General features: G+C 42.4%; 2 protein-coding genes across 5 annotated transcripts in view; one reads left to right on the top strand and one right to left on the bottom strand.

Annotated features, from left to right (window-relative positions):
- The window catches only part of Nol8 (nucleolar protein 8), a 28,689-nt gene extending 19,471 nt beyond the window's left edge, over nt 1–9,218 (bottom strand). For 2 of the 4 annotated variants that reach the window (XM_045130042.1, XM_045130045.1), the window contains exons 1-6: nt 8,953–9,218; nt 7,651–7,807; nt 5,207–5,269; nt 2,431–2,509; nt 900–1,026; nt 104–172 (exon numbers count right to left, since the gene is read on the bottom strand). In XM_045130042.1, the coding sequence (XP_044985977.1) occupies nt 104–172; nt 900–1,026; nt 2,431–2,509; nt 5,207–5,269; nt 7,651–7,789 (477 nt within the window). In that variant the 5' untranslated portion in view covers nt 7,790–7,807; nt 8,953–9,218. The other 2 variants (XM_045130043.1, XM_045130044.1) reach the window with 2 other exon arrangements.
- A 377-nt stretch (nt 9,219–9,595) lies between these two features.
- LOC101606926 (centromere protein P) overlaps nt 9,596–15,218 on the top strand; it is a 227,992-nt gene continuing 222,369 nt past the window's right edge. Inside the window, exon 1 of the mRNA XM_045130337.1 lies at nt 9,596–9,747. Within this exon, the coding sequence (XP_044986272.1) occupies nt 9,641–9,747 (107 nt within the window). The 5' untranslated portion in view covers nt 9,596–9,640. The remainder of the gene's footprint in view (nt 9,748–15,218) is intronic.

Here is a 15,218-nt window from a genome sequence, read left to right as displayed (position 1 = left end):
CTTGCCTAAAGTGGTGAAATATAAACTATTAAACAACTAAAAGCTTATCTGCAAGCATGCATCACTGTGAGAAATAATTGCTGAGATGCTAACCAAAGGATATTTTACGTTTATGTTGATTCTTCAGGTGAAGAACAGGTAAGACTCTTCCAAACTTACTTACAACCCAATTCTGAAAGAAAAAAAGTCAAAATATAAACAAATGTAAACAAAATGTCACAAATGTAAATAAATATAATTTTGTTAAAGTTGAACTCACAATGGGCAATTATCACTGCTGAGTTTAGTTTTCCAAATATGATATAAAAGATGTAAAAGAGAAAAAAATATGAGAGGAAAGAAAGAGGAATTCCAAAAATATCATAAAGAATATTACATGAAAAGTACCAGCTTAAAAAACAAAGTACCAGCTATTTTAAAAAATGCAAACTTGGGACCTTCCTACCACCTTTGTCCTTTTGGAGACAGTCTCCACCTGGGTTTTATTTTCTCACTATATAATGTTTGGGGGGGGGGAGCTGATGAGTTGGCTTAGCAGTTAAGATGTTTGCTTGCAAAGCCAAAGGACCCAGGTTTGATCCCCAGTACCTATGTAAAGCCAGATACACAAGGTGGCACATGCATCTGGAGTTCCTTTGCAGTAATTAGAGGCCCTGGCACACCCATTCTCTCTCTCTCTTATCTGCCACTCTCTCAAATAAATAGACAAAATATTTTAAAATAAATTAAAAAAATAAAATGTTGGGAAGCCTGTGTTTACATAAGACTCGTAGAAAATCACAACCACAATCTATATGCTAACCACTTCAAAGGAGAAGAAGCAACTGGCTTTGGATGTGACACTGAAGCCACATGGTCTCAGGTGCACAGGTCTGGCTTGGGCTCTACAGGAGACTCACCTTATGTCCTGGCACTTCCGTTCCAGGCACTGCTCTCATATGGAAAGGTGCTCCCCCCGCCTTTTCTGACAGGGTGGTGTCTGCCTTGCCTCTCCTTGCTTTAGCTTCCTCTCTCTCTTGGGCCAATCTGAATTAAAGGACACGTGAACAAAAGGTTAAAATAATCAACCATGCCAAATGGCTATGACCCTTCAGGTTACCCAATGTGAGCCCAAAAGCAGCTTTTAGTATTAAAAACCAAAGTAAAACAAAGCTACTTTGTTAACAGCATAATGGCTCATACCATTTTTTTCTGAACACACAAAGCACTTTCATTATCAAATAACTGGAACACACAGAAATGCAAAGAAAAAAGAGTTTTCATCATAAATCCATACACACATATAGTTTGTTTTGTTTTTCAAGGTAGGGTCACACTCTAGCCCAGGCTGACCTGGAATTCACTACGTAGTCTCAGAGTAGCCTCGAACTCATGGTGATCCTCCTATCTCTGCCTCCTATGTGCTGAGATTAAAGGTGTGCACCACCACCATCCAATATTTTGCTGTTAAGTTTGTCTACTTTAGCTTCATTCTAAATATCAACATAAAAAACGAACATTTGAAATGCAATCTGGGTAATCCTATAGGTACAGTTGGGTATTCTTTTTCCAACAGATCCACTGACTTTGACATCATCACTGTATTACACACCTTACATAAGTCTGTAATTATTGACCAGTCCCCTGTTGTAGACAAATGAATAATACACAATTAAGCATAGAAGCTTCTCTGCTGATTCTGTTATTCTCCCCATCACACTCCAACTCTGCTTCAGACATTTCCCCTTTGTGGCAGAGACCAAAGACCCTAAACTCTACTGACATATTCTTTGTGTGTGTTTCTCATGTCAAATCCAGGGCCTCCTACATGACAGTTAAGCCCTCTACTACTGTGTTAAATACTCAGTCCTTCCATTCATACATACTTCAATCTTTCTTATTTGCAAAGTTCTGAAACTAATCTTCCCACTCCTCTTGAGGCAAGGTAACTAAGTTAATTTTTCAGGGGGAAAAGATTAGCTTGACAGAGTTCCAGGCTAGTTTGGGCTATAGTGAGACCCTACCTCAAAAACAAACAAAATACATTGATTGTGTGGTGGCACATATCTTTAATCCCAGTACTCAGGAGGCAATGGAAGGATCACTGTGAGTTTGAGGCCAGCTTGAGACTACAGAGTGAGTTCCAAATTGGCCTGGGCTAGAGTGAGACCCTACCTCAAGACAAACAAATAAATAAAAAAAAAAGTATATATACACACACATATTTATTTACTTATTTATTTATATAGAAATATATGTATCTCTTAGTACATTCACATGTAAATGCAGTTCTTTTACTGTGGAGCCTGGGATGAAAGAGCTGAGATCTCATGAAACGTATGAATTTGCTAGTAATATTTTGCTTGATAATTTCAAATAATTTAGGTGAGTTTATAAAATCATCTACAATACAAAGCAATGGTGTTTAAATCCATGTGAGGCAAATCTTACCTGTGTAAAAAACTTTCTTTTGCTAGCTGAATTTGTAGTGTTCCACCTTTCCATTTTGTTTTATTTAACATAGACATACCTATAACGCAAAGGATTTTGTAAGTACATAGTAATTTAAAACTGTACTTCAGGGCTGGAGAGATGGCTTAGTGGTTAAGCGCTTGCCTGTGAATCCTAAGGACCCTGGTTCGAGGCTCGATTCCCCAGGACTCACGTTAGCCAGATGCTCAAAGGGGCACATGCATCTGGCATTCATTTGCAGTGGCTGGAGGCCCTGGCACACCCATTCTCTCTCTCCCTCTCCCTTTTTCTCTGTCTGTTGCTCATAAATAAGTCAAAATAAAAACAAAAAAAAATCACTTAAAAAAAAACTGTACTTCAGCAAATGCTTTTCCAATGTATTTAATAGCAAGAAAAAGTAGGCTGTTTGTATTTTCACTTTTTGGCTTTTCGAGGTAGGGTCTCACTCTAGTACAGGCTGACCTGGAATTCACTATGTAGTCTCAGGGTGGCCTCCAACTCATGGCAATCCTGTCTTTGCCTCCCATGTGCTGGGATTGAAGGCTTCGGCCAACACACCTGGCTATGTTGATTATTTTTCCCTTTCTTATTTATTTATATTTGTTAGAAAGAGAGGGACAGATAGACAGAAAGAGAGAATGGGTGCACCAGGGCCTCCAGCCACTGCAAAGATCTCCAGACAAATGTGCCTCCTTGTGCAACTGGCTTACATGGTTCCTGGGGAATCGAACCTGGGTCTTTTGACTTTGCAGGCAAGCACCGTAACCACTAAGTCATCTCCAACCCAGTTTTGATTTTATTTATTTATTTGAGAGAGACAGACACAGAGAGAAAGACAGATAGAGGGAGAGAGAAAGAATGGGCGTGCCAGGGCCTCCAGCCTCTGCAAACGAACTCCAGACGCGTGTGGCCCCTTGTGCATCTGGCTAACGTGGGACCTGGGGAACCGAGCCTCGAACCGGGGTCCTTAGGCTTCACAGGCAAGCGCTTAACCGCTAAGCCATCTCTCCAGCCCTCTTTATTTACTTTTTGAGTTAGGGTCTCACTCTAGCTCAGGCTGACCTGGAATTCACTCTGTAGTCTCAGGGTGGCCTTGAACTTATGGCAATGCTCCTACCTCTGCCTCCCGAGTGCTGGGATTAAAGGCGTGTGCCACCACACCTGGCTATTTTTACTTTTTTAATGTAACAAAGAAAATACCGAGAAAGCAGAAGGAAGAAAACATGACCTAATGAGAGATGCCCTAGGTTCTTGTCTTATCCTGACCACTTAGCAGGTTTCTTATGGCCCATATCTCAGTTATTTAAATATTAAAATGAGAAAAAAATGTATAAACTGTAAAGCAAAATTCATTTGCAACTTTTATACATTCATGTCAGAAAGTGCATTATTTAGTATTATGTTATTTTCCACACTGCAACAAAGAAACAATGAAATTTTTTCAGGGTAAATCAGAGGATATTTTGGAATTACTTTTATATTTCACCTCATATCAATAGTCACTGCAGAACATATAAACAAATAATTAGTGACTGAGCTGTGTGAACTGTTATATCTTAGTTGATTTGAAAAAAATCTACTATCACTTCTTTAATATGACCATGTAGTGGCTTGATTGAGGTGTCTCCCATAAACTTCGGTGTTCTGAATGCTAGGTTCCCAGCTCATGGAGATTTGGGAATTAACACCTCCTGGAGGCAGTGTATTGCTGGGGGCAGGCTTATGGGTGTTATAGCCAGTTTCTTCTTGCCAGTGTTTGGCACACTCTCCTGCTGATATTGTCTGCCTAATGTTGGTCAGGAGGTGATGTCCACCCTCTGCTCATGCTGTTGTTTTCCCCTGCCATCATGAAGCTTCTCCTTGAGTTTGGTAAACCAAAGTAAACTTTTCCCCCCCACAAACTGATTTGCTCCAGTGTTTTCTGCCAGCAATGCAAACCTGCTAATAGAATCTCCCATGTGGCAGATACTTTACTAAGTATACTTGCATTATTCAGCTTAATCTTTATAGTAATATTATGAGCCAAGCATTGCCTTTTGCTTTTACCACATAAGTAAGTCGTCAAATAAACTATTACAAGTCAACACAACAGAACTGGTATGTTCTTAACCATAACTTATTTGTCACAAATGCTTTCTTAGTGATCAATATTCTTTCTGCAAATAAAACTGTAAAAGACTAATAACCATCTAACAACATGTTCCTTTTACTTACTTTTCAGTGTCCTTTGCTTTAATTTTCAAGCCATTGGAAGATATTACTGCTTCAATATTAAATAAATTATCTCCCTTAACTTCTTCATTGAAAGTTACCATTCATCTTCAGCATTACATCTCATAACAAACAATATCACAGTTTCAAAGATATGGTCTTACAAGGTCATATTCTAATATCCTCTAATAAATGACCTATAATAAATGTCCTTTAATGACAAAGATTAGCTGCCCAAGGAAAGGACAGACTTAGCATCATATTCAATGGGCGGTTTCTATGAAATTCTGGGTCCTTTGTCCAAATCATTGAAAAAATACTCGTCTTTAAGGAAACCTGCTAGTATGCTACATGTCTGCTAACACAAACAGAATGAATGTAAATCTGAGATGTAGGGTAACAGAATTCTCTTCATTGGGGTTGTCCATCTATATGACTCACAAGTGCCTACTGAGGCTTAGATTTAGGATCAAATTTAGTCCAAGTTACACAGTAACACCAACTGATTAAAAAAAAAAGTATAGAAAATATATGACAATCTTACATTTTTTGAGGTCTGCTTCTGCTATACTGATGTTAATATATGCAAAGACTTTCTGTGCGTTTCCTAAAAAGAACAACAAAAAATGTTTATTTTCTTATTCAGAGAATATAAGCAGGATTAGCTCTCCAAGTTTAAAAGATGAGTTCTCAGAAATGCATTCACTCAAAGACAAACCTTGTTTATTTCTCACTGCTCAGAAAGACTGTATTTCTTTAAAATTCTTTACACTACCTTATTTTATTTTATTTTATTTTATTTTATTTTATTTTATTTTATTTTATTTTATTTTATTTGAGTAGGATCTCACTCTGGCCCATGCAGACCTGGAATTCACCATGTAGTCTCAGGTTGTCCTCAAACTCACAATGATTCTCCTATCTTGGCCTCCTGAGTACTGAAATTAAAGGCATGCACCCAGCTCCTATGAATTTATTTATTTTTTTTTAATGTAATTACTTGCAAAGGGGAGAGAGAGATAGTGCGTGAGGGGCAGGCATGTCAGGGCCTCTGTTGGCTTTATGTGGGTACTATGGCAATTGAACTGGGGCTGGCAGGTTTTGCAAGCAAGTGTCTTTGACAGCTGTGCTATCTCCCCAGCCCCTTGTTCTGTTTTTTTGAAGCAGAGTTTCACTCAAACCCAGGTATTACTGGAGTTCCCTCTGTAGCCCAGACTGGCCTCAAACTCAGGGTATCCTCCTAACTCAGTTTCCTGATTACTGGGGTTATAGACATCAGCCACCACACCCAGCAAGACTGCATTTTTCTCATGATTATTATAATACTCCAAAAGAAAATGATCCTGAGGGCCTGGGGCGATGGCTCATTAGTTAAAAGTGCTTCCTTGCAAAATCTGCTAGTTTGATTTCCCAGTGACCCACCTACATAAAGCTGAAAAGGCATCCAATTGTAGCAGCAAGAGACCCTAGCAATCATGAATCATGTATACATACACACACATTTGTGCAAATATATAAATAATTAAAAAAAAATATCCCAGTACTCAGGAGGCTGAGGTAGGAGAATTGCCGTGAGTTCGAAGCCACCCTGAGACTACATAGTGAATTCCAGGTCAGCATGGGCCTGAGTGAGACCCTATCTCGAAAAGCCAAAGGAAAAAAAATAATTAATAAATTAAAAGATTTAAAAAAAAAAGGAAGAAGAAAAACACCTCAAGTAATCAGCTAAGGACACATCTCGATTGTATGTTACTGATAGTCTACTTAACAGGATGTTAATGTTAGAAAGTTAACTCTGAAAGGGCTGCAAAGATGGCTCAGCAGTAAAAGATACTTGACTACAAAACTGGTCCAAGTTCAATTCCCAAGCCATCCACATAAGTGGGATGCAAAAGTGTCTGGTGTTTGTTTGCAGCAGCAAGAGACCCTGCATGTGGGCACACAGGAAGATAAATATATTTTTAAATTTATTTTTAAGAGCCACAAGTAGCAGTGCACACCCTTAATCCCAACACTTGGGAGGCAGGGTGGAAGGATCGCCATGATTTTGAGGCCAGTATGAGACTACACAGTGAATTCCAGATCAGCCTGGCTAGAGTGAGCTCATACCACAAAGAACCAATATACAGATATTTATTTAAGAAAGAGGGAGAGAAGGGGCATGCCAAGGCCTCCTGTATGCACCACTTTGTGCATCTGACTTTACATGGGTACTGGGGAATCAAACCCCAGCTCTTAGGGCTTGCAAGCAAGCACTTTTAACCCCTAAACCATCTCTCCAGCTCTATCTTTTTTTAAAAAAAAACAATTTACTTATTTACAAGCAGAGAGAAAGGACTGGGTGTGCCAGGGTCTCTAGCCATTGCAAAGAAACTCCAGACTCATGTGCTACTCTGTACCTCTGGCTATTTACATGGGTACTGGGGAATCAAACCCCAGCTCTTAGGCCTTGCAAGCAAGCATTTTTAACCCCCAACCATCTCTCCAGCTCTCTTTTTTTAAAAAAAAACATGTTTATTTATTTGCAAGCAGAGAGAATGATGGACTGGGTGTGCCAGGGCCTCTAGCCATTGCAAACAAACTCCAGATGCATGTGCCACTCTGCAACTGGCTTTATATGGGTACTAGAGAATCAAACCTGGGGTGTCTGGCTTTGCAAGCAAGCACCTTTAACTGCTAAGGCATCTCCCCAGCCCAATAAATACTTAAAAAAAGAATGTTAACTCTGAAAACTGAAAGTAAAGATGTTTCTAAATCAAATGTTTCAGGATCTCTCAGATTTTACAAATTAATTTTGGTCAAGGTCCACATCCTATGTAATACCTCTAGGGTACCACATATCATTTTCAGTGTTTAGAACTAACAGTCATCACTATAATTAGTTTACTTTGTGAGACTTACCCTGAATTATGTCTGCCTTTATCACCTAGTGAAGGATTTTAAATTACCTTGTTTGTGTTCATTTCAGCAGCACATATAGTAAATTACCTTGTTCATCTTTCCGAGTAATGATTTCCACATCTGAAACATCTCCAAATCTGCTGAACTGATTTTGTAAGTCTGTTTTAGAAATGGCCTCACCAAGGCCTCCCACAAAAAGGCGCTTTGTTTCTCTGTTGGCTTTCATTGAAGGCTGGGCATATACCTGGTGTGTTCAAGTTGGAAAAAAAAAAAAAAACACGTTTCTGTAAAGAATTGTTTCCTCCTCACAGTTCTTCATCAATTTAACACAACTCCTTCTCCTGAAACTTCTGTGCCAAATTAGTATTTTGGCTCTACTTTTCACTTTCTAATGCATTGCTTCCAAATTGTACTCCTGGAGATTTTGTTCAAGCCCTACATCAGCATTGGAACACACACAGGAAGATGCTTTCTCTGTAAACAATTAGTTACTCCGTCTTTTCCTCTTCACATTGTGTTGTTTGCCTTTGATTTACTCATATTCATTTCTTTTCTTTCCTTTTAAGGTTTATTTTTATATATAGAGAGAGAATGGGCACGCCAGGGTTTCTAGCCACTGCAAACGAACTCTAGACGCATGTGCCACCATGTGCATCTTTTCTGGCTTACGTGGGACCTGGAGAATGGAACCTGGGTCCTACACCTTAACCGCTAAGCCCTCTCTCCAGCGCTCATTTCTTTTCTTTAACAATCACCAGACAAATATAGTATTGTAAAGAATAAAAGCATGTTTCCATCCTGGATCACCACACTCATGAGAGAAGTAAGCAATTTCTGAAGTTACAGTATTAGGGCACAATAAAAATCTCTGCAAATACTGTTTAGGCAGAAGGCTGAGATAAACTGTCCTTCTTACACTACATTCCTACATTATATATATGTATGTGTGTATACATGTGCGTGTGTGTGTGTGTGCATGTATGTATATATTTTGAGGAGCAGGAGAGGAAAATACTAGTGGCGAGGATCATAAACTAGGTTTACTTGACGAACCTGGATACTCCTGACTTGATAGTACTAAGGTTGCTGGAAAAGTTTTCCATGTGTACCGAGGTCGCACATCCCCATCTCTCATTTTGTTTAGCGTCCAGCACGTGCTTAGCTCTCGTCCAGCCTTACCCGGAGCAATGACAGATTGAGGTCCCTCTCAAAGCATGGCCAGGAGCCCACAGCAAAAGCATTCAGTGTGGGGGAGAGTTACAGCGCAACTTTTCCTGACAGTCTCCGTCCCCAGCCTACCCACCCGGCTTCTGAGAGAAGATTCCAAAAAGGGAAAAGCTAGATTGAACAGCCAGCCCCATCAACTCCCAACACGAATCCACTCCTCACCACTTGGACTCCTAAAAGCCAGCGTGGGTCGCCTTTAACTTCCCAGTCCGAAGTGCCAGCAGGCGCATCTCCTCTTCCTTCCCACACGGCGTCCAACCCGGCCTCCTAAGGTTCCGTTGACACACTCAGTCCCCGAAGGCTCTTTATTCCGCCTCCCTTCTTTCAGAATACCGCAAGGTCTTCCGCCTCCTCTTCCTCGACGTCTGCAAAATAAAATTCTGAATTTCTGCGGACAGGAATCACCTTCGCCGTGTCCACTGAATTCTAGATTGGGTGGGCGGAAGTGAGGTAGCGGAAGAAAACTAAAGAGACTCTCCTCAGGGTTTTCCCCGGAACCGCCTCTTCAATGACGTCAGTTAGGGTGACTCCAAGGTTGTAATAGCCGTGGGGGGGGGGAGCGGAGGTTGGTGCCCAGCGCTTGGCCCTCGAGTTGGAACGAAATAATATTCAAAATAATTGAGACTGTTTGAAGACAATTAAGACAACTTCTGAAGAGACGTGAAGGCCACAGGATCGTCTGAGGGTGGGAACGGACGCGCGCAGCTCTGGCTCCTCCCCCCCTGTGATTTGAGCTGCCAAATGGTCGGCTCCGGGAGCGCGCGCCGGGTTTGAAGTGTCAGACTGAGGAGCCCGCGGCCGGAGCAGTCGGCGTCTGCGGCTCGGGCTGGCGCTTCGGGTGCCCAGGGCGATGGATCCCCAGTGGAACGAAGTGCGCGCCTTGGAGGCGGAGATCGCAGCGCTGCAGCGGGAGTGTAGGATGCTGCCGGAGCCCTCCAAAAAGACGTCCGCAGACCGGTACTTGCCGCCGTCTGGCCCGCGGTGCAGGGGTCCCCCAGGCGAGGCCGGAGAGGCTTCGCTCCAGACGGCTCAGGTTCCGAGTCCTCCTCGCAGGCTGGGTGCTGGAAATTGCACCCCCACACACACCCGAATATGTGAAATTGAATCGATATCGATTCAGTGAGGACGATGGCTCAGAGTGAGAAGGGCCGTGCAGCGAGTTAACTTGTTTGCGGCCAGGAGAAAGTCAGTTTTATAACCGGTTCTCCTTGCCTGTCTATGAAGGAGAAAGTCTTAGTTTATCTCTTTTAAATGCCAAGTAATCTTGCCTTCGAGAAAGCACCGATATAGCCTGGTGGGTGGGTGGGTGGGTTGTTTTACTTATCTATCTAGTCATTCATTTATTGTTTCTGAAACAGACTTAATATGTAGGTCAGCCTGGTTTGGGACTCACTGCATCCCACTCTGTCCTCGAATTTACGATCCTCCTTTCTCAGCCTCCTGAGTGCTGGATTACAGCATGCACCTCTATTCATTGCTCTAGCTGGGATTTAATAGTTGTGTTTTATGGCAGTGGTTTTTTTTTTTAATTATTATTACTTAACTGTTAAAATGGTACCTACTTTTTCTTTAAATTTTTAAAAATTTATTTGCAAGCAAAGAGAGAGAATGGGCATGCTAGGTCCTCTAGCCACTGAAAAACTTCAGATGCATATGCCTCTTGTGCATCTGGCTTACGTGGGTCCTGGGGAATTGAATCTGGATCCTTTGGTTTCACAGGCAAATGCCTTAACCACTAAGCCATTTCTCCAGCCCGGTACCTATTTTTCGTGTATGCTAGTGACATGAAAGTGTTGACACATAACTCAGCGATAGTGCTTACAAGCAAAAGACTCTTTCTCAGACATTATTTTCTTTGAAAAATAGCTTATATAAGGGCTGGAGAGATGGCTTAGTGGTTAAGCGCTTGCCTGTGAAGCCGAAGGACCCCGGTTCGAGGCTCGATTCCCCAGGACCCACGTTAGCCAGATGCACAGGGGGCGCACACGTCTGGAGTTCGTTTGCAGTGGCTGGAAGCCTTGGCGCGCCCATTCTTTCTCTCTCTCTCTCTCTCTGCCTCTTTCTCTGTCACTCTCAAATAAATAAATAAAACTGAAAAAAATTTAAAAAAAGAACAATAGCTTATATAAAATAAGGTGATACGGAGAAAAATGGGTAGCAGTCTAGAAAATCTTGACATTCTTCTGAGTAGGATTTATGGCTGTGTTGAAAACTTTCTGTTGACAACTTTCATAAATATAAACATGTCATGGTCAGAATCCCTTCTCACCACCCTCCTTTTTCTTCCTCTCAACTCCCCCCTCCATTGAATCCCTTCTTTCTAACTAGTTTCTCTTCCATTTTGATGTCACCATCCCCCCCCCCATATTTACAGATTTTTATGTAGTAGGTAGGGTCAGCCTCTGTGAGGTCATGAATGTCAAGGCCACTTTGTGTCTATCTGGAAGGCAGTGTTGTAAGAAGTCCTTCACCTCTTTTGGCTCTTACATTCTTCCCACCACCTCTTCCACAATAGTCCCTGAGTCTTGGAGGTAGTGATAGAGATTGCTAACCCTCTTTTTTTTTTTTTTAAAAAAAAAGTTATTTATTTATTTGAGAGTAACAGACACAGAAAGAGGCAGATAGAGAGAGAGAGACAGAATGGGCATGCTAGGGCCTCCAGTCATTGCAAACGAACTCCAGACGTGTGCACCCCCTTGTGCATCTGTCTTACGTGGGTCCTGGGGAATTGAGCCTCCAACCAGGGTCCTTAGGCTTCACAAGCAAGCGCTTAACTGATAAGCCATCTCTCCAGCCCAGAAATCGAAACTTGGCACTGTTCTTTATTGAATGAGAGAAAGAAGGGGCACATGAAAGCAGTCCTTCCTTCTTTAGCTAGTTAGGTATAATTTGACACAGATGCAAACAGAATTAGATTTCCCCATCCCCGTCCCCCCTCCCGCCTCAGCTACGAAGAACCACAAGAGTGCAGGAAAATGCAGAGAAGGAGGTCTAAATGAAATCAAAGTAGAGAAAGCTGTGACTGATGAAAGGGAGTAGAAAATATCCACAATGCCTGTTTGCAAGTGGGAACAGATAATAAAGAGCCTAGCTACTCCAGGTGTGACCCACAGATTGGGAGCATAGGATCACCTGGGAGTTGGTGAGGCATACAAACATTAGCTCCATCCTTACTGAGTCAAAATCAGCAATGTATTACAATAGCTCCCCCCATGCCCTTTGAATGCACTTTTTAAAGTTTGAGCATTATATCATTATGTGGGAGGAAAAATGCTTTCTTCACTGACCACAAGAGGTCATTATTAGCCCAGAATAGACTAGATTGTTTATGTAATCTGGTGCTCAGTGATGGAGTTGGGAGTCAGTAGAGTCCAGATTGCAGGAGACATTAAATATCAATCCAAGGCGTGCATATTTAATGTGGAGTTTTTCTCACAATGGGGGAGAAGGAAGGTTGAAACCTGTGTACCAAGCTACTTTTTTTTTTTTTTTTTTGAGGTAGGGTCTCACTCTAGTCCAGACTGACCTGGAATTCACTATGTAGTCTCAGGGTGGCCTCGAACTCATGGTGATCCACCTACCTCTGCCTCCCAAGTACTGGGATTAAAGGCATGCACCACCACACCCGGCTCCAGGCTACTTTTATTTTTAGTTTTTGAGGTAGGGTCTCGCTTTAGTGCAGGCTGACCTGAAATTCACTCTGTAGTCTTAGGGTGACCTCAAACTCATGGTGATCCTCCTACATTTGCCTCCCAAGTGCTGAGATTAAAGGCGTGCACCACCACACCCAGCTCCAAACTACTTTTAAAGTCCTTTAAATGGTAGGGTGAATTGATGGTGGGGAACTTGGAGCCAAATTATTTAATTAAATCCATGTGTCCTCACTTGAGCCAAATTGTCTTTCTTCACATCCTGGCTCTGATATTGGCTGAGTGATATTAGTTTGATAATCTCTTTATTAACTTAATTCCCCTGGCAAGGACTTCTGCTGCCAGGTTGAACAGAGATGGTACAAGTAGATGTCCGTCCCTCACAGTGGCTGACACTACCTAGACAAGACCTGCATAATAGAAGGGGAAAATTAATGACATCAAAGTAGAACAGGGGCTAGTTGGAAACAAAGGAAAGGATTCAGTGGAGGGAAGATGAAGGATGGTCGGAGGGGATTATGATCATGACATATCGTGTATGTATATGTAGATTGTCAATAAAAAGTAGATATCCTTGTCTTCCAAATCTTGGAAGAAGTTTTCAGCTTTCATCACTGAGTATGTTGTCAGCTATGGAGTTTGTCATAAATGACTTTTACTGTGTTGTGGAGATCCATTCTTTTTCATATTGAGTTTTTAGGTTTGCATACCAAGCCATAGATTTCATGGCATCTTCTTACATATGTGCCATTATTCCTCATTTATTCATTTCCCTCCTCCACCTTATGCCATTCCGGAATCCTCCAGCAACTTTTTTTGGTTGCGTATGTAATGTGGTGTGTATGCACATGTATGTGCTCATGTAATGCCCCATGCACTCTCCTTGTAGCTGTGTGTGCTTGCCTGTGTTGACTGGAGGGCAGTGTTAGGTGTCCCTACTCCATCTCTCTTCTTACCTGTTTTTTACTTGAGCCAAAATCTCTTACTGATACCAGAGATTACCATCCCTTCCCACTTCCTCCTGCAAGCCCTGGTAATTCTCTGATCTCTGCTCCTCTATGAGTCTTGGGTTGCAGATGTTCTTAGCCATGCCCAGCTATTTATGTAGATATTGGAGATTGGACTTGAGTGTTGTCTTAGACCTTCTCAGGCCCTGATGCTTGCACAGTAAGTCCTAATTTATTTGCAAAGATGTGAGAGGGAAAGAGAATATGGGGATGGAAGGGACTCCAGCCACTACAAACTCCAGATGTTTGCATTACTTTGTGCATCTGGCTTTATGTGGGAACTAGGGATTTGAACACAGGTCATTAGGCTTTGTTAGACCAGTGCCTTAACCCTTGAGCCACCTCTCCAGCCCCAGAACCCAGAAGTGCTCTCAGCTGCTGAGCGATCTCTTCAGCTCTTTTTTTCTTTCTTTTTTTTTTTTTGGTTTTCTAAGGTAGGGTTTCACTCTAGCTCAGGCTGACCTGGAATTCACTATGTATTCTCAGGGTGGCTTCGAACTCTCAGTGATCCTCCTACCTCTGCCTCCCAAGTGCTGGGATTAAAGGCGTGCGCCACCACGCCCGGCTTCTTCAGCCCTTCTTAACAGTCCATCACCTTAACCACTTAGCTACCTCGTCCTTCTCCAGCCCTTTTTAAACATTTCTCTGTGTGTGTGTGGGGGGGCATGCACATGATTGTCAGAGGATGAACTGTTGGTCTGCTTCTTCCTCCTTGTTTGGGCAAAGTCTGTTTTGTAGTAGTTTACTGCTGAGAAAAGCCAGGCTAGCTGGCCCTGGGCTTTGAAGACAGAAAAAAGAAAAACAATTGGGGGAAAAGAAAAAAGATGAACTGTTAGAATGGCCTCTTTCTCATTTCCCAAAACTGGAGACTGCTAGGTTTTTACAGTTAGGTTTGTTGCCTCTTGTCTTACCTATGACTGTGCTGGTGTCCAGCCTGTCCAAGCAGCTGATGTCCAGCAGAGCTGTCCTCATTTAGTAGCTTCCGGTCTTTGCGTACCAGGGCCCACTGTTGGCCCCACCTAGCTTTGCAGTTTGTGTGTTGGGCAGGTTCTCCCACTCTCCTGAGATTCTCCACTGAGATGCTCCACAGGTATCCCCCAGAGTGGCTAATGTTCTAGCTGAGCATGTTTTTCAATTGTGTTGAGATTGAGGGAAGCGCCACAACCCTGACATCTGTGCAAGTGGACGTGTCTTCAGACTTTTAAACATTAGTCAGCATACTGAATAATATCTGTCTGTCTATCTCAGTCTTCTGGAGCTTCAATATTCATAGACATACAGCAGTGAACTTCATGGCAGATTGGTGGCTCTAGAGGTTGATCTACCCAGTGACCTTAGACTCAGAGCTATCAAACTCCAGTTATTCTCAGTTGATGGGGTGTTCTCCCCATCACTGAAGGTGAGGTTATGAAGTTCACTGCCTGGGCCAAGCCTCCTGCTGACTTGGGCTTGTCAGCATTTGACCCTTCCACTCCTCCCAGGACTGTCTTTTAGCCTGGCCTTGTTGCAGGTTGAATTAAGACTCCCTGACTTTTGATTGTTTCCTTCTCAGGCTCCCAGGGTAGCTCCATTTTGCTGGAGAAGTCCGTCTCATCATGACTCGTTCGAGGCTAGTGAAAGCTATGGACTTTTCTTGTGGGTAGGACTGTCTTGTCTCTTTTTACCAGGGCCATTGGGCTTGTCCTTTAGATGAGCTGCTGCTTCTGAAGTGTGTCAGGGAGCTACGGGCTGGGGCTGTGTTCAGCCTGGTTGGCTTCCTTTGGTTTCTCTG

The sequence above is a fragment of the Jaculus jaculus genome, chromosome 11 (genome assembly GCF_020740685.1).
Source record: "Jaculus jaculus isolate mJacJac1 chromosome 11, mJacJac1.mat.Y.cur, whole genome shotgun sequence".
Taxonomy (NCBI): Eukaryota; Metazoa; Chordata; class Mammalia; order Rodentia; family Dipodidae; genus Jaculus; species Jaculus jaculus.
The sequence above is the reverse complement of the archived record's forward strand: the minus strand, read 5'-3'. Positions and strand labels throughout refer to the sequence as shown.